General features: G+C 38.2%; 2 protein-coding genes across 4 annotated transcripts; one reads left to right on the top strand and one right to left on the bottom strand.

Moving 5' to 3' along the window:
• The first annotated feature begins 493 nt into the window (after positions 1-493).
• On the top strand, positions 494-21,001 carry LOC145782232 (uncharacterized). Its single transcript, XM_082594011.1, has 16 exons — positions 494-613; positions 4,417-4,622; positions 4,879-4,925; positions 5,206-5,259; positions 5,702-5,819; positions 6,668-6,821; positions 7,217-7,245; positions 7,479-7,674; positions 14,461-14,589; positions 14,923-15,047; positions 15,227-15,393; positions 15,827-16,005; positions 16,456-16,764; positions 17,197-17,273; positions 17,563-17,655; positions 18,973-21,001. Exons 1-16 carry the CDS (start codon positions 494-496, stop codon positions 19,817-19,819), a joined length of 2,850 nt encoding a protein of 949 aa, XP_082450137.1. The 3' UTR covers positions 19,820-21,001.
• A 1,313-nt stretch (positions 21,002-22,314) lies between these two features.
• On the bottom strand, positions 22,315-26,448 carry LOC145782233 (uncharacterized). 3 transcript variants are annotated; one of them, XM_082594012.1, is made up of 8 exons: positions 26,325-26,448; positions 25,388-25,514; positions 24,410-24,512; positions 24,155-24,240; positions 23,599-23,636; positions 23,095-23,204; positions 22,865-22,967; positions 22,315-22,352 (listed from the first exon to the last, which is right to left on the bottom strand). In XM_082594012.1, exons 1-6 carry the CDS (start codon positions 26,384-26,386, stop codon positions 23,114-23,116), a joined length of 507 nt encoding a protein of 168 aa, XP_082450138.1. In that variant the 5' UTR covers positions 26,387-26,448; the 3' UTR covers positions 22,315-22,352; positions 22,865-22,967; positions 23,095-23,113. The 3 variants fall into 3 exon arrangements, with proteins under 3 accessions (XP_082450138.1, XP_082450139.1, XP_082450140.1); XM_082594013.1 differs by having other exon boundaries at positions 25,388-25,908; positions 26,325-26,442; XM_082594014.1 differs by having other exon boundaries at positions 25,767-26,438.
• Between the last annotated feature and the right edge of the window lie 175 nt (positions 26,449-26,623).

Here is a 26,623-nt window from a genome sequence, read left to right as displayed (position 1 = left end):
ACAAATCAGTTTTTGTGGGAAGTTTAATTTTAACAATTTGAAGTGACATACACACTGCGCAGCCAGATATTTTGTCGAAGGTTTATTTATCAATTTTAAGAGTTATGAATAAATAAATCAACACATCGTCGTCAAACACGTGTTTTAGAAATTGAAGCATTTCTTTGGTGTGGTCACACAACTCATAAGCTCAACGTTGCTTTCCAAGGTTTCTTGTAAAATTCAAGGGTTTTCGAGGTAAAATTATTTGAGCTGTTGAAATTAGTTTCGTTGGAATAGTTGATAAATGTTGTAGCACAAGCTGATTTTCCAGTCCTCAGATTAATCAGATAATTGAATTAAACTTCAGTGACAGGGAATCTGAAACTTCTGTTTTTCTTAATCTGTTTAGTTAATTTTAGCAACTTAAATAGGTCGTGAGAAATCTAACAAAGCGACCATCTGGCAACCACACGAGGGTTTGTACCCCGCTGCGAACTCGTGAAATCTTATTATGACCGTGAATAGTCCATTCACTTCCACCATGTCGTCTCTGCCAGACCAATGCATGACAGAGGTGCTCAGTGATCTCAATCTGATCTATATTCGACAAATAGGTGCCAGTCTCAAAAAGGTAAGGCATCGATATTGTTTTGCATTTACATTGTATTGTTGGAACAGCTTGATTTCTGGTGACTGCCACTTGACAAAAATTCACTTGCTTTGAAGTTCATGCGTAATGTAAGAGCAAAGGTTGTTCTTGAATTTGCTTTGATCAACCCAAGGAGAAAAAGTCAACAAAAGATTGATTGAAAGCAAGGTGGCAATTAGGTTCCATACATCTTGACAGAAGCACTTCCTAGTGTGGTCATAAGATAGAAGTTGACATTATTTCATAAATCGGTGCAGTGCTGTATTTGGCATATATTATTACCAGTAATTTAAATTAGAACGAAACCGTATAAAAAAAATTGGTCCATTGTTTAATTTATGATTAATAGTGCAAATCAAATTACATTTCGAACATATTAACAGCGTTTTGTAAATACGGCTATAGCATTTTTATAGCTTTAGTTTAAATTATACGAATATTTTCAACTGACAGCATTGTGTTAAGACAACAAGCCACTTTTTGTTGAGTATGTAATAGTTTTTTATACTTTCATGTTTATATCGGCCGACACAAATAGCGTAGGAGCGTCACAGGCGCGGCATAATTACTAAGGTTAATTAAATGTAAGCTCTGTTCAAAACTTGACATCACTATAGTTATATTTAATGTCGTTAGCGCATGGCCGGCAACTGCGGTTTGCAGTTGTCTAACAAAACTTACTATTTTTTAAGAAATTGAAAAAACAAACCACTGGTCTTGCCCGTTCAAAGTGACGTCATTTTTCATAGTAGTGTCAAAACAATGTGAGCCTTGTGAGAGTTTTTTCTGGTTTTGTCACATTTTGATAAGGAAGTGTAAAGTTACAATTAGGTCCACAATACTGCTTGTGATGTCATCGTAGCAGTGTTGCTTTACTGTCAAGCCCATTCAAACACTTTTTGTCAAAATATGTGAAACATCGTTTTGCCTGTAATCTAAGCTCTAACCAATCACGCTTAGTTCTACTGTACTCCCATGGCTTGTGTGGAGAAAAGCAATTTTGCTGTTCTTGAAGTGAGATAACAGAAAAGTGGAAATGACAAGATGGAGCAAATTTTTTGATGTGCTGAATGCTGACACAGTTTAAAATGACACCTGTGGCGAATTACCGCCATTTAAACATAACATCCGCGTTTACACAATTCATTTGTCTTTATTATTGTTATATATATATTGTTGTTATATTGTTGTTATTGTTATATATTGTTATAGTCACAGTGATGAAAAATTTCGTTGCGTTTATCGCCGAATTTTTTGTGATGTCAAACAATGATTTGATGCAAGTCAAACGTTTATATGTTATTGCGATGCAGTGATGACACAGACATTGGATCCGATGAATAATTCTAACGTTTTTTTTTTATCAGCATTGTGGTTGAAATGGCGTCGAATGCTTTGCTGCGCCAACAAAAGTTATTCTTTCCAGCCGGAAAACAAACCCTTTTTTGCATTGATTGAACATCTGCAAATATTAAATCAATGCAAAAAGACTCATTTTGCCGGCTGGGTTTATTGCTGGTTACAATTCGTTAAAGTAGGTGTGAGATAACTACATTGGTACTTGGTCGTATGATGTTGAAAAGGCAAAAATAAACTTTGCTAAATACCATTCTTGACTTGACTTGACTGAAGTATTTTTTTGGATCAAAAGTGGACTAACGCTGCTCCCGACATACAGTCGATGCAACGGAAGCCATCGCGCAGGGCAATTAAGCATTGATTGCTTCTGGTAGTGAGACGACCGCCTTATATGTGTTGATGGAAGTCACCTTGTCGTATCTTAATAATTTCTCCTATGCTGTCGGGTTGCAAGGGGCCAATCTCTGTTGATAAACTTTTGTTTTTTTGCATGGATTTAACGTTTTGTAAAGGGAAATTCTTACTTGAAGTTGGAATGGCAGATTGATCTTGTGATTGGCTTTGAAATTTCAAACTTGGAATTTTTGTGATAAGATTTGCTTTCCTTTGAAACAAAACACAGCAAAATCTCCAGAAAATCAATTGTTTGTTTTCGATTTCTGCCTGGATTTTAACAAAACTATGATCTTTTTCAGCCAATATTTTGTTCTATATTTCTATCGCACAAAAGTCGAGATAAAGTTCACTAAAGCTTGTTTGATATCTGCGTGACAGAGTGACCGCGTTGACCACAGCATGTGACCTCAAGACGAATGGCCTCCGTTCCTTATTTGAGCTTGCGTCTATGTTTGTCATGTTGTCTTGTCAGCATTTTGCCATGAAAATAATATTTTCCGGTCTCCTTACAATAAAGCAATGTCAAAATAACGTATTTGTGAACGCGTGTGAATGATCATGCATTGGTAAATGATATATTCTTCATCGTAAAGTTAATGTGTTGGATCAATTGTAAGTACATGACCCGCAGTGGTACATCGCTAAATCAATCCGCCTGAAGAATTGAAGTATTCATCTTTCTGTGCCGTTGAAGATTCACGTTGTGATGATGTCTCAGCCAGAAGAAGTTGCCCCTCTTACGTTTTTTCAACGTTGAGCGTTATAAACAATATGTAAAAACTTGGGCAACTTTGTCGGACTGAGTTCAATTCTTCTAATGATGGATCGATGACCGAAGTTTGGCCTTATCCAAGCTAGCAAAGCGGTCAACGTCTGTAGACGTGAAATTTATGTAAAAAAGGATTGATTTTGGTGACCGATTTTTAAAAAATCTCCAGTGATAGAAATACTGGCGTTTCAATCGATATGGGGGTGTGCGCTTTGAAGTGCAACAAGTTAGACGTCACATTATTTTGTTTGCTAAACATTGATTCTTGTTGAGTACAGGAAAAACTTTCCTTTGAACACAAAATCTTTATTTAATTATCTTTAACTTTTCTTTAAATATCGTAAATAAGTTTGTATGTCCCATCCCTTACGTTAGTGAACCCCATTTAAAAATATCCGCGCCAACAAAAGTTTACCTATTGTCGCTAAGGGTTGTCTGAAAATCGAACACGTAATCCAATACATCCATGCATGAACCTTTCTGTTTTTGCATGTGACTTGTAGTAACGGAAATGAATCACCGTATACTTTGTTCGGTTTCCTAAGACACTACATCCAGCAACACATGGCACAACTGACCATTGCACCACTTGCTTTCCGCATCGGTCACACCGTATTGATTGATCCCGGCTTGCACAAAAAGTTGCTATTTCAACGTTGCCTGACGTTGAAAATATGTACAAAGGAAAATTACTGGCAGCTTGAATAGAGTTCGGATCCTTTCTCCTCGCTTTTGTGTTCCATGCAGATGTGCAACTGCAGCTTTGTTTTCTTGAACTTTTTTTTATTATTGATTGGTTTTGATTCGAAGTGTACGACCCAGAAGTCTATTGACTCATACAAGCTGCGCATTTTTGTTCAATCTCCGTTTCCTGGAAACTATTGCATGACTACTATGTTGCGACGTACAGGACCATTTCGAAAAATACTTTTTTCTTGTTGACTTTGTTATTGCTGCATCATAATTTTTCTTTTTTTCTCATCGCCATCAAAGGAAAATAAAGCTTGAGTGTCTTGAATTTTAAAGATCACTTGAAAACTCATCCGTGTGGAAGGCTATCGTATCTGGACTGCATATAGAATATAGATCAACATACTTGAAGATAAACTGCACTATGGCCATACTCATATGACGATATCAACAGCTTTTACATCGAGCATACGTAATGAAACGTTAGTTCAACGTATACGTTCCACTATTTACTTTACCAGGTTGTAAACTTTCCAAATTCGCTTTTTAACGATATTATTATCGTTTTCAGCATGTGGGGCTCCAAGAACGTTTGGAGAAGGAGATGAAAATCCGCGATGGTGTTACCCGCTTGATGGCAGCATGCACACATGAGACCCAGTTGTTAGAAGCCGCGAAAACCTTGCAAACTTCAAACGCAAGAACCTTCGCTTATATGTCAGAATTACAGAGAATAAAGGCTAACGAAGTTATGGAAGCCATCACAGATGATACTGAGTAAATATCTACACTCAACTGTTTTTAATGTCAGTCTTGCTTAAAAAGGCCAATGGCTTTTGTTTATTTTCAAAAATTTATTGACAGTCTATAACTTATTCTTTCTACCTGCTTTGAATAGTTAAGATAACGTTATGTGACCTACTAGCCTATGTCATAAAGGTTGATTTCACTTTATGCGTGCCTGATTAATTTCCAATCCACATTCCACACTGTCATCTACTGAGTAGTAGCTACACTGCTATGTTTTCAGCAGGAGCTGTGAGGAATCCAGGGTCTGCAAAGGAAGAGTCGCCATTTCAGGTGAGTCGATTGCCTTTAGCAACCGCAAGTTAGACTTTGTGTATGTTAACATCTGTAAAATACCTTCACCGCTTTTTCTGAATTCACAACGATTTAAGGTTAACAACCAGGCAGCAAAATCCGTCATTTTTGCATTGATTTTGTTGTCGGGCAACTACAGTGCATTCCGTGTGTTCAATCGTTTCTGAGGCAGATCTTTTTGAAGATTTTCCTTCATGATTGCGATGGTAATATTCAGAGGCGATTTTGTAGTTGCACATGATAAAATATTTTCTTTCAGATATTCGGATTCCACTTATTTGGAAGGATGTCTTTTCAAGCAGCAAGTCTAAAGGTATGTTGCCAACATTGAAGTAGGAACTCTTTCAGTTAACGTGATCTTCTGACGCCTTTGTATATCGGCTCAGAGTTTGTAGTTTGTATTTCCACTGCGTAGTGCGTTAAAGTTAGTAAGTTGATGCCTTTTAGATCGGACGAGGTGGAATTGTGACCGCTACTTGAACGTCTTTTCATAGCTCAATCAGTCTTTTAATATTTTTTGCCCCCCATTTTTATTTTTTCTAATCACCATTTTTACGATTTAAATTCGACCATTCTTGCTACCTGTTATAGAAAGTTTGTGATCTTCATTTTTTTTATCTCGAGATATCCTTTCGGGTGTTCTCACTGGCGCGTTTTTTAGTTTTTAATACCTTCTCTGGAATGGCGATGGTTCATTGCTTTTTTCTATCTATTTTAAAAACAAAATTAATTGTATGCTTGTCTCCATTGCACAGACCAAAACAAGCACGCTGTCTTCTGCTTGCTGTCAGTTGGTTCTGAAGTTCAAGATACCGAGCTGGATTGCGTGGACAGGTCAACCACTGATATCTCCTTCAGTGACGCCATTGTTTTGTAAGTTTATTTTCTGTTCGATAAACGAGAAGCCGCTTTTATGTTCGTTGCAATGTCCGCGACCAAAATACATCAAGGTTTACAGCATACTTTGAGCAGACAATCTCGCCGTAATTATTCGAAATTTAAAACATGGGTCAGCAGTTGGATAGCAAACATGCACATTGCACATCTGTTCTACATGAATCATGACCATGAAATCCATGTAACTTTGCTACGAATACGAGCAGTTGGTGCAATTTATCTCTATTTTTACCAGAAAGCCATGAGATCACTCGCAAGCTAGTAGAATAATGAATCGATAAACATGAGCGATCGTGTGGTAATTTTTAAGCTTCGAGGTTGTAACTTTTGCAAAGGATTGAGTTATCAAATTTTCTTCAAAAACCATTTCGTCGGTCTTATTGTTGAGATGCAATTTACTTAGCAAGCATTGTTTGCTTCTGAGAAACCTCCAATGAACCTTTGAAATGCTTTGAATGACTTGTAAACAGAACAATCGTTGACTGATAGGCATTGTTGTGCGTGCTGCGTTCTATTCAATCACTTGTGAAAATCGACCCAATTTTCCCATTTGTCGCCGAATTAGCTGATGACTTGGCAATAAAGCCATCACTTCACAACAGGCCATATGCCATACGCGAGCTTTCACTGGAAAACTCTTGGCACTGCCACTTCTGCCAATCTTGTTTTTCTCGTACTCTAGTTTATTGCCATGGAAGAAACAATTAATAGGAATGAAAATTTTGAACGAAAATTCTCTGTTTGAAAAAGTTCAATTGCGGTTATGTGATTTGATTTGGTGAAAGTTTCAAACATGTTGACTTTGAGAGGTTTTTCTCTTTCAGTGAGAACGCCAGTTATGACTTTAAGTTGTTGGTCGAAGTATTTGCTTACCCGATGTCCAGTGAAGGGGTGTCTGCACCCACCCCCCAGAAGTTGATGTCTCGCCTCAATAGATCGATTGGGAAGGGAGAAGGGAAGAGAATCAGAGAACGATTGGTGAGATCCCACTTGTTATTCATAGCAACCGTGGCGGGAATAGCAACACATTCAAAATACCAGCCATTCATCAGGGCTCTATGCACAGTTGCACAGTGCACACAGATAGTAAACACTGATTCGGTTTAATTAATTAGGTGTGTTATTTTGTGAAATAGACGATTTTAAGTTGCTGTAGAGTTTCTGCCTCCTTTACTTCATCCCTAGTTGCTGTCGTAGCCGACTGGGATAGTGAAACACAAACACACAGCAATCTTGATATTAAGTCAGACCCATTTTAGCGCTCTAAATGTGACCAGAGAATTCCAGTTATCTTGTTACACTACTCCTAACGTACATCTATTTTACGTAATGATGTCTCTTCTGTTCTTGTAATGCTTGTGTTTTGTATACAGAAAGAAAACGCCAGCAACGGAATTAAAACGTAAGCTTTCGTTTGTTCACCCCTTGATTTGTTTAACGCTGATATAGGACTGTTAGTATGTACCGTTGAGACTGAAGCTTAGGTTTTATTATTTCTAGTATTTTTAATCTTTCGATGAATGCCACTTGGAACACCAAACCGGTATTTCCGATCAAGTGTGCTTCAATTTGTGGAAGTGTGTTTCTTTTATGCCCATGATACCCATTTTCATATGACGTCACAATGTGTTGCAGCGGACCGCAATACGAGAAGATAGGATCTTTGGTGTTGACTCTGGGTGACGTGTCTGACGCAGTTAGGTCATATGATCTTGATCGAACCAATCAGCATCACTTATCGTTGCCACTGTACGAGAGCATCACATGTAGATTGGTGGGGCAACCGAAGTGCATCACTGACATAGCAATGTCTGGTTTTCTTCATGTTTTGGTGAGTTTGTATTTTTTTTTTTTTTTCAAACCAAAAAAACTCCAAGTTTCTTTGTGCACCCATGGCTTGCAGAAACAGTAAGGGTTGAGTGTACAACAGTGAAACATTTCCGGATTAAGCAAATCGGCCGATTAAGAAGTTTAGTCGTGAACAGTTCTGACGCACCGACCTTAATCAGCTGAGGTAGAATTTCCAATCACTGGTTCTCGGATAAACTTCACCAGTGGCGGCTCGTGCCATGGGGCTGCAGAGCTGCAGCCCCCCCTGAAAGAAAGAGAAAAAAGGGAAGATATGTTTTCCTCTGTGTTTGTCCGACCCGATTACTTTTTTCACTTATGGATTGCGGATTGAAAATTAAAATATTTAAAAATTTGTTTGGAAACATGGCTTTGGGACAACATTCTTTGCAGCCCCAGATTTTGGATTTCAAGTGCTCTGATTGGCTAAAAAAATATCCTTGAAGCTCCACCTCTTTTGGTATTTTACAGAATACATAACAGCAATTTTTGAATCTGTTGGGGCTGCATGGAAAACAGCCCCCCCCCCCCTAACCGAATAATTCTACAGACTTTTTAAAGTTAAGTTTTGTTTCGCAGAGTAGCGATGAGACATGACTGTAAATGTGATAGCTGTAGGATTAGGGTATTCAACAGGTTATAGGATGTACCGGTACTAGGGCAAGAAAACAACAGTGCTAGGACAAGAAACAATAGTGCTAGGACAAGAAACAATAACTTACACTGGATCTCGAACCTCAATCGTCTTAGGCTACTGTGTGACTGTGATGTGCAGTCTGACCATAAAAAGAGCTCAACACCTGCTCTCCTGGGCCACATCGAAACCTGCTTTTGCCTGAGGATGGGTTTCTTTTATGTCCGGTTTTCTTTATCCATCCTATTATTGTTATTACAAAGTGGCTATTTTTACACACTTGTTGCCATAGTTACAATCAGGTGTTGCCAGAGTTAGGATTAAAGTTAGGTAGGGTTAATTAAGGTAAGGGTTAGAGTTAGGAATAAGGTTAGGGTTTTGATCTTTGCCCAGTTTTGATCTTTGCATGTGACTCCATGCTGCTGAGGGTTGGTATAGTATAATATTTTCTAGGGCAAGGAACGATAATTGTTTCCACTCAGTGATCCGTCAGGAGTGATAGATAGTTAAGTTAGGTGCTTCACTAGTGTCTGCCCTCTAGGTCTAGTACCGGTATGCTGCAGAAGTGCATCTACATGAATGATTTATCTTCTGAATTAAACGGTCTTTCTGTTGGCTGCTGCATTGGCAACTCCTGTCTTCAATCATTTAATGTATGCTGAAGGCTTGTGTTGTTTTGCATCAAGTGTCAAGGGACTCCAGAAACTCATCAATGTTTGTCAAATGTATGTAGTTTCTCATAACATTATATTTAATTGCAACAAAACTGTTGGTGTTTTATATAAAGCCTAGATGTTGAAATTTGGCTATAATCCGATCATATATAATACGGTAGTTAAATAAAAATCGTATCTGCTTTGAGACCCTTGAAATATATTGGAGTAATAATTAACGCTTCTACCTGATGATAAAGACATGAAACGACAATTACGGTCATTGTATTGTTCTGAAAACATGTTAAAAGCAAGGTTTTCCAAACGTTTGATTGCTGTTAAAAATGTGTTGTTTCGTTCCTATTGTATGCCTTTATATGCCTGTCAACTATGGTGTAACTATCTTCTATCCAGTAGTAATCGCTTACGTGTTGGATACAATAATTGTTACAGAATGTTGTTTAATCTGCAGAGACGATGCAGCATCACCTCTGCATTCGTTGATAACAATATCACCATTTTTCAAGCTTTCATTTGTAAAAAATTATATCAGTTTGTAACCCGCTGTAACTTGTCTTCCAACCAATGGATATATGAACTAATGCGAACAGACTGTTACACTCAATCTTTGTATTTGGTACATTACGACTCAGCTCTTCGGAGTTGAGTATCTGCTTTGTTTGTACTTTCATCTTGAGTCTGATGCAAATAAATAAAAAAAAAATATCATATATATATGGATACTCTTATTTTGACTCTGAATCTACCTTCATTTAAAAAAATTGACAATGATTTCATTTGTCTTAACAGGTTTATGCTATAATAATTTACACTTTAATTGGAACATTTTGCAATTTATATACAATGGATAATTCTGTAATGTCATTGAAAAAAATTAGGTTTTCCCAGTTGTCTCTGCAAGAAAAACTTAGCATCAAAGCACAAGGAAGACCCACTCCAAACCTTGACATTTCCCAATCATCCACCAGTAGAGGTAACCCTTATGCAAGGAAGTTTAACAGAAATGTGTATGATGATCATGACTGGCTGTGTGGCTGCAACAGTGAAAATGCTTTCTTTTGCTTTCCCTGTTTACTGTTTGGTGGAGATCAAGAACATTCCTGGACCAAAGTAGGTGTGAAAGACCTGAAACATCTCAGTAGAAAGACAGAGAAGCATAGTAGATCAACTTTCCACATGAACAATACTTTGAGTCTTTCAGTGCTTGGCAGAGTTAATATTGCTACACTTATAGATTCTGGATATCAACTCTCCATTACTAAACATAATGAAGAAGTAACGAAGAACAGAACAGTATTGTCAAAGATTATAGATTGTATAAAATTTTGTGGCAGATTTGAATTGCCATTAAGGGGACATGATGAAAGTCAAGGCTCAAAAAATCCTGGTGTGTTCATGGGGTTAATTGATTTTGCTTCCAATCTTGACTCACGCTTCCAAAATCATTTTAATTCTGCAAAGGTATTCAAAGGTACATCCAAAACTATTCAAAATGAGCTTTTGGAAACGATTCTTGAGCTTTGCAAAAGCAAAATTAAAGAAGAAATATCACAGTCTGAATTTGTAGCAATCATGTGTGATGAAACTACTGACATCTCAGAGAAGACACAGATGGTGATTGTACTACGGTATGAAAGTCATGGGAAGCCTGTTGAAAGATTTTGGGGTTTTTTTAATCCTGCTAACCAGACAGCAGAAGCTCTGTCTTCAATCCTATTTCAGGAACTTAAAGTTTTGCTTGGGAGCAATACATCCAAACTTGTAGCACAAACTTATGATGGTGCTGCTGCTATGAGTGGTGCAAGAAATGGTGTGCAATCAAGAATCAAGCAAGTATATAGCAATGCACACTTTGTCCATTGTTATGCACACCAGCTAAACTTGGTTATACAAAAAGCCACTTCGCAGAATACCAGTGTCAGAGTCTTTTTTAACAGTCTTTCGGGAATCCCAAGTTTTTTCTCCAAATCTCCTCAAAGAATGGCTGCTTTGGACCAAGTTGCTCAAAGGCGTATTCCTCGCCCATCAGCAACACGATGGAATTTTAAAAGCAGGACGGATGTATTGGATGTAAGTTTGGATGTAAGTTTGGATGTATTGCTCCCAAGCAAAACTTTAAGTTCCTGAAATAGGATTGAAGACAGAGCTTCTGCTGTCTGGTTAGCAGGATTAAAAGCAGGACTTTTACCTCCGATACAGCACTGTATCGGAGGTAAAAGACGCACTTATAGAATGCTGCTCAACTTTGGAACAAAGCAACTCTTCGGTGACTGGCTTTGCTGCTGCTGGTATAAAACGAATGCTCATAGATCCAAAATTTGTGTTTTGGTTAGATTTCTTTTCGAAAATCATGCCTCATGTTGACATACTGTTTGCTCAGCTGCAGTCTGTGGAGCTTGAGTCATTCAAAGTGCAGTGCTCTCTGGATAATTTTCTGTCAGCAATACAAAGAATAAGGGAAGGCATTGCTGCAGACAATGAGTCACCTTCACTCACACGGAGAATGCCTGAATCCCAAATCATTGATGCTAAAGAAGTATGTGATGTTGTCTTAATGCAGTGTCAAGAAAGGTTCAAGTTCACCAATCATCTTGAAGCAAGCACTTTATTTAATTTGAAAAATGCTTCACAATATGCAAGACAGTTTCCAGAAAAAGCTTTAGAAAAATGTTGTGAAGCATACCCTATGTTAATCAAAGACAAGCTCAAACCGGAGCTGTCTGTTCTCTATTCTAGGAATGACATGCATTCAGTGAGTGGACTTGTGCAGCTGCTTTCGTTGCTAAACCTGGAAGGAATGCAATCAACTTTTTCTGAAGTAATAAAGCTAGCTAAAATTCTACTTACCACTCCAATGTCAACAGCAGAACCAGAACGTTGCTTTTCATCACTGAAAAGGATTAAAACCTTTTCCCGCAGCACCATGTGTACTGAAAGACTTTCTGCATTAGCCATGGTGTCAATAGAAAATCGCTTAATAACTGAAACCAAAGATTTCAACGAGAGGGTAATTGACCATTTTGCCATGGCAAAAAGTCGCCGAATGGAATTCATCTATAAATAAAGGTCCGCTGTCCTTTATATGTGATGCTCAGTAATGTGTAGCAAAGAGTAAATGTGGCACCTATGGCTTGAGCGAGATCAATGGTTATAATTACAATATGTGTGTGTGTATTTGTTTGTTTTTGTAATGTTAGGTTCAGTCGTGTTCTCATTGCTTTAAGAATTGGCGCTCCAATTGTTTCTGGAATGAGGAGGCGACTGATTCTTAACTAATTCATCTACTTGTTTTAAAGTGTCAGGTTTGGTGGCCGTGCTTAACTATATTTATCGATGCATATACCGCAATATTAGATCCTTTCATGCACGTCTTAAACCATTAAGGTTTTGCCACCTTTTCCTTTTGTTGGTTTTGTTACTGTATTTCTTTTTTACAATATCATTTCTTTTGCATTCTGTCAAAGAAAAATAATTTGAATTGAACTGAATTATACTTGCCATCCAGTGGGCATTTATACTTGTGATAGAATTGAGATTTTGTCTTTGTCCTTCTGTATTGTGATACATGCAGGGTTGCTAGCTGGCTTCAGCTGGCAAAAGATAATTTTTGTAGGAAAGAATAAAAAATGTTAACTTCCAAGCATTTTTAGTTCTGGAGCAGTGGGTGCATACATGCAGGGTGCTCCAAAAAAGATGTAGCTACGGTTATACTACATGTATACTGCAATATACTGTGTGTGTGCGAAGATTATGTACTTTGTAATGAGATCGTTTTTAACTGCAAAAAGTCGTTTGCTATGTATTTTCTAACTAATCACTTAAAGTTAAATTTAAATCCAATTTCACGGCTCAACGGAAGTCAAATCAAATCTGTAGATAGCGTCAGATACTTGGGTGTATTTCTTGACACGGCAATGTGTGATGACAAGGATATAAACCGACAAGTACGATCATTATACTGTTTTACCAATAAATTAAAATTTTACAAGAGCTCCCGTGAAGTTAAAAATGTTCTCTTCCGTTCATATTGTACCCCAATGTATGCATGTCACCATGGGAAAATTATCACCAACGTGAATTAATCGCTTGCGTGTTGCATTCAATAATGCATTTAGAATTATTCACCATTTGCCCAAACATTATAGCGTAGGCTACGTGAACATCAAGTCTTGTGTAACATTGTATGTCATATAACATTTGATGCATTACAACGGAAAAGGGCCTTTTTTTTGTTGGGTAATGTGAATCATCGTCAAACTCTATTGTTGATTCCCTGATAAGGTATGACTGCTATCGTAACTCAAACTACCTCCTTCATTATAATACCACTATGTAGGCTATGCCGTTACCTAGCCTTGATGGCTGCTATGGCACAGCAGTGATATCAACATTCATCGATTGATAAAGTTTAAATTTCTTTTTATAGTTGGGTGTTTGAACAGATTAAGTATGATATTTCATTTTGAATATTGATTTTTGTTTCGCATGTTTAATTTGTGTGATATGGATCGCATGATCTGAAATGGACGATTGATTAATAAATTTATTGCTTACTTCAGCGTCATTCCTGTGAATGTAGGCCTACTTCTGTTTGTCTTTTGTTTCTGTGTATTTTTTTGTGTGGATCGTATGTGGACAATCGTGTCCGATGCCGGCGATCGACAATAAATATTTGCAGACAACAAACTGAGCGAACTATTGAGAAAACGACGAAGTGCATAGAACATAGTTTGATTTGTATTTAGCACTGATTTTGAATATAAAAATTTGAAATATTAGTATTTTTCAAGCTCTACAGCAGCATTTTTGACTGTTATTCCACTCCCAAATTTCTTTTGAAAATGCTCTCAAAATGCACCAAATTAAATGTAATTGTAAAAAATTTTCTGGGGGAGGCCCCCCAGACCCCCCGCCGTGGGTGTCGCCTTCGGCGACACGCCCGCAAGGTTCGCCTGATATCGCCCTCCAACAATTCTTGGATATGCTGCCTTGCAGCCCCCCCAATTCAGGAGGCCACCAGCCGCCACTGAACTTCACGCAAATTGATTCTCGATTAACTAATCGCATGATTAGCTTAATTGGCTTCTTAAAACATCCGCCATTGGTGCATCTAACCTTGAATGCTTGAAAACACTTAGTTTACGTTGCGTCCGGAGGAGTCACACTCCTCAGGTCATTAAGCTTACGTGATAGTGTGGCAGAGTGTTGTCCGACGGTTGAGAACTATGTGGCATGAATTAGTGGTGCGATACTGATGAGCCTAGCCTCATGGGTGAAACACGTGTCTATCGCTGAATTCTTGCTACACTCGACTGCCGAGAAACACATGTTTAAAAGGATGTTGCAGCATGGATTTGCAAAACGTTTTTTGTTAATCCGACTGTTCATGGCGCGTGAATGAATTAGTTTTTTCGACATATGCATCTTCATTGAAACTATGGTGGGACATTTTCTTTCACAGCACATGGTCGGAGCTGTTCCAAACTGGACTTACATGTGGTGCGAAGTGAAAGCTGGATTGCTAAAAGGCTGGAAAGATCCAAAAGATTCAAGAAAAACTCCACTGATTTCTGTTGACATCGTGCCAAAGGTACCGCTCACACACTATTGAACAACTTACTCATTGGAGCTTTTTTAGATCTCTTGAAGTGTTATTGAAATACTGTATAGAATAATAATGTAGGTGTTCGTATAACGCTGTTTCCATCGCAGATACGTCTTGCTCTCAACGTATTACAAGACAGACAGCTTCAGCGCAACCGGACAAAGGCATAACCGAGTGCATGATTAGTATATATCACAGCATCAACATAATTATAAATACTCTTGAATTGTGTATGTGTTGAACAACCACTGGCTTTGCTTGTGTGGACTGAGTTAGTTGAGTTTCCTGTCCAAGTAGGTTTCAATTTTTCCCCAACAGGACATCAGGATCAATGAAATTGAGAAGATCAGGCAAAAGCGTCCACACAGCTTCCAAGTCCGAGACATTTCAGAACGCCACATCTTCGCTGCAGAGGATAAAGATGCCATGGTAAAGTGGATACGGTAAGTTGACTCCCTTGCTGGAGGGATAAACAAAACCCAAATTTACCAACCTCTTAACGATCGTTCTTCATATGAACTCCAGTTCTTTTCCAACGCTTTCAGCGTCTTGATCCTTTCTGGCTTGAAGATGTCAGCTAAGAAACAAATGATTTTTCATTAACGATTGATGATGATCACAGATGCTTGCGACAACACAAGAGCGACCATGGGGCGTGGTCAATTGCATGCTCCAGCGATTCAGCCAATAGGAAGCCGATGTTCATAGTGTCACCATCACCAAAGCGGGTTCCATCTGAGTTAATGTTCGACCGAGGAATAAGAAAGACTTTGGTTTATGACCAATTAGGTAAAGGCTATAATCTGATGTACGTACTTGTTACCGCTTTATAATGCCCACTGATTTTATTATTAATTTTTCGTTATCAAATCTTTCTCTTCACCTGTCTAATGGAGATAATCACGCGCCTCTGTACACTTTACTGCGCACACAACTGTTCATGAACGTTTTAAACCTCCAAGATTTTGCCATCTTTTCGCGTTCGAGGAATATAGTGGTAGTTTCTTGACTTGTGATGAACGTTATCACTTAGTTTTTGTTGAGACTGTTTATCTGAAGAAAACGAAGCATCCAGTATTTATCAGTGCGGCTCATCTGTTAAATCACACATCATTCGTTTTCCAGATTCATCGTTATTTTCTCAAAATGCGGCCTCACTTGCTTGGAAAGCTAATAAACTACTTTGACCTAAGATCAAAACTTAACAACAAATTTTCTTCAGGAGTAGATTCCCCCTTGAAAGCTATGAGTGAAGCAATAAGGTGCACCGATCTCCTCAACGACAAAGATGCGGTCAGCGGTGGTGCGGTCAAGGCGTCAGTCCAGTCAGCTTTGTTGGAAAACCAAGCCGCTGCGCCCTGGGCAAACTTCTTTACAGGGTCCGGAGATAAACCAGTGAAGGTAAACCTTGATTTTTAGTGGATATTTTGTGAAGAAAATTAATTAAATGATGAATTCAACATGATTTTTAGTTACCCGGACATTTTGCCGAAAGACATTTTGCTGAATGGACATTTTGCCGAAACTCATTTTTGTGTTATATGTATCGATATTCTCCATAATGTGTTTTAGTCTATCGTTCGCCACCTTAGTCCTTTCGGCAATTTGTCCATTCGGAAAAATGTCTTTCGGCAAAATGTCCGCGCACGGATTTTTATATGACAATATTGTTTCAGTGATCATTAGCACTACTAGTTTTATTACTTTGCTTCAAATATCTATGCTCAATCTTTTTTAAAATTAAACCCTTCCAAAATTCCTACTTGTTAAGTTTAAGTTGCTATAAATTGTTTAAAAAATGGAAGTTTAGAACTCATTTCGATGCAGAATTAACTCAAACAAATCTATCAGGTGACGAAAAAGACTGACATCCACTCTGGCGTGTCGGTCAGTCAACGAACCACTGCGCTCGCCGCACTCAAGCCTCTAGAAGGCGACACAAGAACACCTGACAAAGCCAAGAAACTGCGGGTTGCTGCTGCTTGTCTGCGGCAGATGACCGAGCCGTCATGCTCTGAAGCGTCAGGGTCGGATGATGCTTTTCTAACGGATTCTGACGATAATGTAACGCGGAGGAGAAGTCAAAGACTTGAAGCGATGAAGAAAGCTACAGGACCAAGTGCTCTGAGGAAGAAGAGACGAGCACCCACGTTTCCTGGGGTAAGTCTTCTTTCGCATGGGACAGGTTGCTCGATTTTCAGGGCAGGTGATGGAAACCAGGAGAGTGTTGCTTCCACAAGCTTTGTCTATGCTGTACCACCCATTTATTTGTATACATTGCTTATAGTTGTCCAGCCCTAGCAATACTGGGGAACAAAGAACGAAAACGGTAGAGCAGTAGCACTTGACTACCATTTTTGTATAGAAACATTTTGTTGAAAAAGCTGCGTCTTTTACATGGATTGTTTACTTTCATAGCAAATTGTTTACTTGATGAAAACAAAAACTCATACAATACTTCGCTGACGTACTGTGCACCATGACAATGCGCGTCCTTAGAAAGAAGAATGTGTGGCACTTTTATTGTCAGTAAGAACAGGCAGAATGCCATCGAAGATAACATGGAAATCTAACTGTCAATTACATTTACAGAGCAACCAATCGAGCAGTCCCAATAACACTCCGCCCCCTAAGCCACCTCTACCTAAGCTCCCACCTAAAATGAAATCGTAAGTCATACGAAGTTGGTTTAATCTGTCGTGTTTTTGAGAAATCAGTTTTCAAAAGTTAATCGCATCGCAGCTTCATTTTTTTTTCAAACTATTGTAATAATTGTATTACAAATAATTGAACTTGGTTGGCTTTGCGGTGAAAGGTAAGAAAAATATGTGGAAAGGGCAGATTTTGCTGAATTAAAGTGAAAATTCTCTAGTTCATTTTTTCTTGAGTCTGTTTCAGCGCATCTTAAATTTAAAGTGAACATTTGAATACCACCATGACCCGTTCTGTTTATCACAGCCATAGACGAGAGATGCTGTCATCCGGATCGTCTTTCGACAGCATCCTTGATGACAACAAACCAAGATCATCTAAAGATTGCCCGATGCAAAAGTAAGTCCAGCACCAAGTGTTGCAACATATAATCTTGGTCATGTTTTCTATAGCAGTGAAGATGAAGTCAGTAGAGTTTTCGAAACGTTTGAACTCCTAAGTTTGTGCAGTTTAATTTATTCGTCTAAAAATCAAAATTTATGAAAGGTAGCCTCTCTATCCAGACGTTTGGTGTATCATGAAGTTAGACAAAAGCAGTTTCAATTATCTTCGACGCAGAAAGTATTTGAAAAAGTCAAAGCAAATTTATTTTCATCTTTGGGTATGTTCAGTTGCTTGTACATAAAAAAGTTCTTAAATACTCATAGAAAAGGAGAGCTAGCGTTTGTTACAGGGCTTCACAAACGTAAGTTAAAAAGGTTAGACTTTCACATTGATATTAACAACCAAAAATCTATTGTTGAGAATCTTCCAAAAAAATCGGTTTAACTGGATTTCCTTAATCGTGAATTATATTTCTGTTTTTTTTTTCGTCCAAAATCAATTTTTGATGTTGAATTTGAAATGCTTCACCAACCAACACGTAGTTTTCGTTTCAACAACGTCTTAAATACAAAACAACCCTGATAAATCTTAACAAGTATGTTTCTTCCGTTTTTTTTTTTGAACGCAAAAGAAGCATTTTTGCTCCTACACTGGTGAAAACGCAGTAAAGACGATTCCATTGTAATTACCAAATTTGATAAAGGAAACGGGGTTGCTATATTAGACAAGTCAGACTATATTTCCAAGATGAACAGCGTTTTGAAAGATGAGTCTAAATGTTAACCAACAGATAAGGATGGCAATATTATGAAACTTCACAAATTTCAAAATAACTTACCTTACGTAAGAGTAGCTAAAGTACTCCCACTAGAATTCGTCCTTCTTCTGCTACCACTCCCACTCTTTACGGTCTTCGTTCGTAAAATTCATAAACTCAACATCCCACTAATACCATCCTTTCTTCAGTATACAGCTTTAATCATCAATGTGCCAAATAGCTCAACGAAATTCTTTCACCTATTCGATGTCACGCTACAAACCCAAAGGTTACCTCCTCATTTGTTTCTCTTGTACACCATGGCTCTTTTTCTAATCAAACTCTAACTTTTGATGTTCACTTTTTATTACGTACTTGTGATCTTACGTAATTTATTTTTTGTGCATCACGATTGATTTGGATTCATGTCAGAACATTTCCCATGGCGGTTGCAATTGTAGGCTGTCGCTTTCGTTGAGATACTTTGCTTTATCAAACACTTGACTTCTGTTACGTATGTCGTTCACTTATAATGGCAGGTTTGAATTTTAAACGATAATTTGTGTGTTGTGCAGGTTTCAATCCGACGAAGCTAGCGAAAACGTTTATTCTGTGATCCCAACGTCAGAGGAGTTGACGAACAGCGTCGATGCCGCCAGCGCCGAGTCGCTCAGAACTGAACGTTTCAGCCAGTCATCAGGCTATAAGTCTGAAACCGATTCCAATGGCTGGAGAGCTGGTGAAAGAATCTGGATCAAACGGGAAAACTGTGTCATTCCTTCCCCTGCCACTCCCCTAAGAGACGACGATTACCCGCTGCATGGTTTTGAACGCAGTGAGTCGCTGGATGTGAACCGCTTTCAAAATGCAACTCGGTCTGCAACTGTCAACAGCGGATCTAGCTTACTACCTCCATCTACCGGCGAATCAATTTACGCCGAGCCTGAAGAATGCCGTCCACGGACCAATACCATTCCCCAATCGTCACCTTCAAGGTTAAGGTCCAGGTTGATCTCTCAGCCCACAAGTTTCAAACGTCCGACTCCAACCCCAAGGCGATCCTACCTCACCGCAGTGGAGTCATCCAAAACAAACCCTTTAAAAAATCACATTTACGAGATCCCTTACGTCGCTTGCAACAAAGAAAACTATTCGAAATTCTCTTCCGGTCCTAACTCCAATCGATGTCGGCAAACAACTCCTCCGCCTCTTCCCCCTAAAACCAGGTCAGCACAAAGGCACAGTCAACCCGAGGAGCCCGTCTATGCGACAGTGGACAGGGAGAAGAAAGCTCTGGATCGCGCACTGAGAAAGAACAAAGACAGCTTTGTCAAAGCTCACCGTGCCATCATCACGGTCTGCAAACAACGAATGGAAGAGGAAGAAGGAAAGATTAATGAAAACAAAGCCAAATTTTTGTAACTATATCCCGGAATAGGTGTGTTTTTTTCAACCCTTTACTGCCAAACGTTTGCTGGTGTGTGTTTTGTAAGCAGCTTTTTTACTAATTCTAGCTTCGTAATGGTTGATTGAAAATAGTTTTCTGTGTGATTTTTTTTGCATGACCAATTCACATATCAATGCGACATGTGATATTAAATCTGCTTGAGTTTGACGCGTTTTTTCGTAATTAACAGATGCTTACGCATCAATTTGATATTTGACCACGCACTTTTCTGACATGTTTTATTGTCTTTAACACTGACTTGCCTTACTTACTGACTAATTCTCTTATAAATTCACATTGGTTGAGATGGAGACCGTTTACTTACGTTGCAAGTTTTGCATCCCATCTTGAAAATGTGACGTATTTTTCAAGATATAATGACCGGTGCATGGCAGACTAAACTAACCGTCTTGTGCCGGTCCACATGTTCGGCTGACCATGGTTTCAGCTCAAACGAAGATCATTTTTGTATTGGTTTATTTTGCCGTTTTGTTTCAATCATAGCTTTTGTCGTATTCCTCGATCATTCTTTTAAATGTAACTAAATGTTACTTTGCAATGTTTTATTTGATTCAATGTCTGCCGAATATAAAAAAGACCAGATTTGCTTAAGTGGCTGAACTGAACCGCAACGCTCTTTGCCGATGTTAGCAGCTGGCACTGCATACTCCAATAACATGTAGAATAACCTCTTTAAACAAGAAGAACTTCTGCCAGACCCCAATGACAATCAGAACATGTTATAAGTCTAAGAGGTCACCGTCTAATTGTGACCCTTCCAGCACTCATCCAGAGAATTAATCCTTGCTTTGAACTTTGTTTAGTAATTACAGAAGAAAAAAGAGTTATCGGGATCGAGCCCAGGTCATCGAAATGACTTTCTTAGCCTAAACAACTAAACCATGCAGCTGACGGCGAAACCATTACTTAAATTGCTTTATATGACGTCACGGAAAGCGTAGGTTATGATTGGTTCGAGGTTTCAATGGCTGTGGCAGAATTGTCATGTTAGCGTGGCGACCTTACATGTTCGCCGTTCTTGACAACTTGGATCATGTCGCTCCAGCCAGCCTTGCGCGTTTTGTTCTGTTCATGAAATCGTGAATTTTAAGTACATCATGTTTTATTTGCAATAAAATATCTAATCGTTAAGAACGCAAGAACATGGACCATGAAGAATTTGTCTGACGTCACAAAAACAAAGCGAAATATTGCCACATCACACGTGTCAAAACAAGGGCACGCTCTCATATCGCCTTTAAGAAATGGGGGAGCGGCACTTTCTCTGTATACATGAAAAAGACAAATAAAACTGAACAACCAGACGGCATTTAGCATAATAACATGAAAATAAACTAAAAATGTTAAATGCCATGTGGTTATTAGGTTTTCTTTGTCTATAGTTTCATAAAATCACCTCTTTATCAAAATTGTATCATATATGAAAGGTGGTTACTGGTTAAGTGCGCTGAAGTATCTCTGCAGTGCAGCACCGTATCTGTCATAGCTTCGGCAGGCGGCAATGACATTAGGTGGAGCAGCAGTTCTCAACAAGGGAGAGCATATGCCGATATTTATCCAGGGGAGATATAGGCATAAAAATACAGTAGCTGGCGAAAGGAATTTTAAACTCCTGTGCTTCGTATCAAGTAGAAGAAATATAATAGAAATAAAAGAGCAGTTATTTTAGGCATTGGATAACACTAAAAGAAAAACAATTAAAGTGTCGTTGGTAGGAATCATGCACACTGGCAATCAAAGGATACGTTGGACAACTCAATTACGAATTCAATCTACAACAGCATTAAGATTCGCTCTCTGACCGTGGAATGTCGTCCCAGTTTAGAGGAGGATTGTTCTGGAAGGATGATGTGCATGGCATTAGAGACAATGATCTCCAAGTTAGCAAATTAGTTATTCGTCTACATTGAATGAATGTAAAAATTAGACTGGTTTGCTAACATGAGTGAATCTACCAACTGTTCTCCCAGACAGCAAAAATCCGTCTGCAGACGTTGAAACAATGTAAAAATGACGGATTTTGCAATCTAGGCTGCCACCAGAGTTGCTGGCGTTTCTAGGTGAAGCGCAAACCTTGACTGAACAATGACAGGTTGTTTATGGCGGAACAGTTTTATAACTCCCATCTACAAATTACGTTAACCATGAATTAATGTATTTGTCAAGCGACACATCAGAGCGGGGGTTCTTTTAGTTTATGGAGGAAAAAACGATAAGATCAACAGCGCTTGTTCAACTCTCGGGGTGTGACTGAGCTTGGGCAACACAATTTAAGACAGCTCCCCATCTCTTAGTGTGTGGAATACTTTACACATAACAATCGGAAACTTCACTCTGTTAATCTCAGCGAACGGGCTGGAATCTTTGCGCCACTTTATATACATAAACATGCCTCACTCACCTGAAGTTGTTTCCACGGTCGTTCATAAACTCCTCCAGTAAAGTTGCTTTCTAGCAAAACTTCACCATCCGAGAATTCCACGATTCCTGTCAATCGATATGAAAGGCTGGTCAAATATTATATGAGGTCATTTTGTTTATTGTAATGTAACAACGTCTGCAGACGTTAAATCAATGTAAAAATGACGGATTTTGTTGTCTGGGGTTGTATCTGTTCTGACTACCCTCCCGGGAGCGCCACATTGCATTGAAAGTTTAAGATTGTTACGCATTGGATGTTTCATGCAACTGATGACGTATGAACTCCGTCACAGGCCAATATCGTGGGAAAACATGCACTCATTGAACAGAGAATATGCAAGATATACCAAAGAGTTTATTATAAGTGACCAACCAATCGATACACGGCTTGATCGCTACGGGGCGAAAATAGCCTTTAATTAAATAATCTTTAGAGCAATAGGGGGAGTGGAGGTTATTGTTGTTGAGATCAACAAAGTCACAATGATAATAACGAAGCTGAAACTAAAAATTTGTTAAAAGATGAAGATAAACTAAAGGAGTTCGACAGAGAGGCAACTGCACAATCAAAAACTTACTGGGTGATGAGCTGTTAAAGTTAATCCAAGATTCCTCTTCTTCCAACCACATTTCATTAAAACAATTCTCGACATAGTCCTCTTCCTCTAATTCCTCCCAAATCTACAAATGGGGGGAAAGTTAAAAGATTAATTAGGCTAAGGGATAGGTATAAAATAGATCTTCGGTCTTCAAAGCTTCATTGACGACTATTTTGCGCTGATCAATTAAATAAAGTTATGCTCTATACTTGTTCATCGTATTCATGCTCATCCATCATCCAGCCATAAACTTTCCAAGAGACCTTCTTCATCTACAGGATCTTCTAAGTCCACAAACGATTGTGATGGTCTTGCGTACCTAAGGAAATACTGCAGTTTTACGCAAAGAGTTAAGCAATGGCCAAATATTACATTTTTCACACCGATATTCACGCATCATTAAATAGCTAACAGAGCAAAACGTACTCAAACGAATAAGTTCCCTATTTCTACGTCGATCTAAAGTCCGATACAGTTTTATAACTCTAACTACAATAAAGGCCTACACTAAACAAAAGCCAACAAATAATTGGAAAGTAATCGATCTCGGTCTAAGAACCCAAATAAATTAGAAAGCAATTGACTTTATGTTACTGGGTGACACTGGCAACACATTGGAATCTACCAATGTCAACTAGATATTTCATACAGTGCATGCAAGAGTGGATTATTTGCAATTTGAATATTAACACAATCAAGAGAGCAAAGTTCACCTTTGAGGGTTGCCCTGTGCGTCTGGAGACGAATCGATCTGAAAGTGAAACATTGCAAGTTAAGAGATCTAAACAATAAACCTGAAGCAAGCAAGCAAATTTTTATGATTTTCGTTAATTATAATTTAGCAATTGCTTCTGGACTATGATGCTACATTTCGTTCCATTACTACAGTAGTATGTATACTGCTTATATTTTTTTAATCAAAGAGATTCATTATACAAATTAACACATAAATTAGAATACTTAGAATTAGAAGCTGGGCCATTGCAGAAAATGTGTTTCGGCCCCCATAAATGTGCAAAACCCGTTCCACAACTCCTTAAAAAAAACAACTACAGTACCAAGAGTTCGATCAAGCCCCAAAATAGCGCTTTGCATGTTAAGTGAGCGGCCAATCATCAAATATGACCTTGGACCGGTAAAACTATTTTCATTGTTGAGTTCATGTTCTCAAAGAAAGTGTTCTTATATTTCGTGTTATCAATATCAGCAAAATTATGTTGAAAATAGTAAACAATTTTCGTAGGCTATGCAAGTTAAAACATGCATCACCTGGTACTGTGTCAAGGGCGGTTGATAAACTCCGCCAAAGAAATTACTTTCTGGAAAAACGTCACCACCCGAGTGATCTACAATTCCTGTTGATTAAAAACACAGGGTGAAAAGTTGGTACAAAACCACATAAGACATGTCGGTGTGATTCTTCAGTAAATCTCTCAATATAAAAATACACAACTAGTACTTGTGTTGTCGCTAAATATCAGGGCAGCTGTCAGTCATACTGACACAAGACAATCAAAAACTTACTGGGTGATAAACCGTCAAAGTTGATCCAAGATTCTTCTTCTTCCAACCACATTTCATTGAAACATTTCTCCACATAGTCCTCTTCCTCCAATTCCTCAATAACCTGTTGTGAGCAACAATAAGATACTGCTGAGCTTAACCTACATTGTTTGTCAACAAATTACTGTTTTCTGGTAACAGATCGAATCTGTCAACTACTGGTGTTGTCAAGCCAGAAGAGTCAAAAGTGCAAGTGATTTTGTCTGTGCAAAGTTACGGACTTACTTAGTAGTAGTAGATTAACCAAGACAACTTTTGCCAAGCTGATGTGTCACAAATAAGATAGCAAGTTAACTAAAAGTGGTTTTGAAGAGAAACTTCAGCAAGGTGTTACAACAGTACAAACGATATCACAAAAAAATAGTCAAGACTGATAATTGATAAAGATTATGCGGAATTGTCTGTTTTTATAGGTTATCCTGTGTAATCAATGGCACAACTAACTTGCTACCTTATGTATAAGATATCAGCTTGGCAAAATTTAAGTCACAAACTTTAAGCAAAGAAACATGGAAATAACAAACATGCTTCTATCTGAATAAGTAATTATGTACCTAGGAGCATGATTTTTGCTATAGACCTAGCTGTTAAGTGTGATTCTTAAAAAACGTACATTCTGCTCTACACAAGACAAATTTTCATGGTTTACAATAGCCTTCTTGTTTATCGACGATGGGATTACGCAGCAAATAAGGTGCTGGCTTTTAAATAATGTAATCTTGGCTTGACACCCTTCTAAAATTGATTATTGATAGACACCAGTACACCACTTACTCTACTCAGGGTGTAGTAAATTGGGTGGGTGTAGTTGCTGAAAAAAAGACACCTGGGAGAAAACTGATGGCCATCCTACTCTCATTACTACCAACGGCAATGAATAATAAAAACCTTATCTTCTCATATCCTCAGGCTCAGAAACTGTAAAAGACCTTCACTTACTTGTTTATCAAACTCTTCTCCATTTATCATCCAACCATAGTCATCTAAGAGACGTTGTGTATTCATGGGATCGTCTTCACTTTCTGTATTCATTGATGAGTCCAATGCTCTCACATAGTCTTCATGTCTAAATGTAATCATGTATCAGCAATTAAAATTGATTGATAACTAGTAAGAATGAGCCAGTGACCATTCATGAAAACTTGGTGACATATTGCAATCAAAAAGCCTTAAAGGCACAAATGATAGTTGTTCCAGACGGTTGTTCGCCTGGTCAAACGTCATGTAGAAACCGTTCGGGTCTACTGAATATTACGTCATGGAAATTCCTAAAACATGAGCCAAAATTGCACCATCGTCCGTAAGACTCGTGTCAAACCTGTTTAAACATTGTGCCTTTGAGTTATCACAAATTTTTCTGATTCATTCTCGAAGTTGTTTGTTGGAAGTCGGTCGCACATTTAACTGGTTTATTTGGTGCTTGCTAACTGGACAAATTCTCCGTCTTTTATCCAAGTAATCTGTATCGTAGTGACAGTTTTAGAGGTGTAGGCATTGCAACCCCATTTCGATAGCCGCGGGCTAATTTTACAGAAATACACTGTTTGAAAAGAAGTTCAAGTGTGTGTTTCTTCGGTCATTATATACAGACGAACGGATTCGGGAACTTTATGTTACAATTTTCCCACGAAGAGATTATGGTTTACCGCTGTGACCAATAGTTAAGATAGCAAACCAGTGGTTTTCAGACTGTTTCAATCAACAAATTGTTGAGATTGATGTGTTATGCGATGCCTTAAATGTTACTAAATATATTCAAGCCATGTTTCTTGCCCCATAATTATTAGGATTATAAATAGCCTAAGTTTTACAGATTTATATATTCCCAGGTGCAGTAGCCTATACTTGATATTCTAAGGATGAATTAAACATTTACCTTCTATTGATTTCGTAAACTAAATGCTGGCCTGAAGGTATAGTCTCAGGTGGTCCTCTCATAATAAATCACTGCACAATATTTATTTTAAAACTATCGTGTGATCATATCATTTAAAATACACTAAAAATATCAAGTTCTTTATAAGACTGTGTTTGCAAGAAATCACGCTGCTATATAATCAGGCCACAAAGTTACCTAACCCATGGTTGTTCTTAACCCACTCCTAAACTTCAGTGGCCAGTAGTACGGTACTAAAGTAAAGCTAAAATAATACGGTAGTAAAGTAAGTAATACAG

This window comes from Aplidium turbinatum, chromosome 13 (genome assembly GCF_918807975.1).
Source record: "Aplidium turbinatum chromosome 13, kaAplTurb1.1, whole genome shotgun sequence".
Lineage (NCBI taxonomy): Eukaryota > Metazoa > Chordata > Ascidiacea > Aplousobranchia > Polyclinidae > Aplidium > Aplidium turbinatum.
Note: the sequence above shows the minus strand (reverse complement) of the source record. Positions and strands in the feature narration are given on the sequence as shown.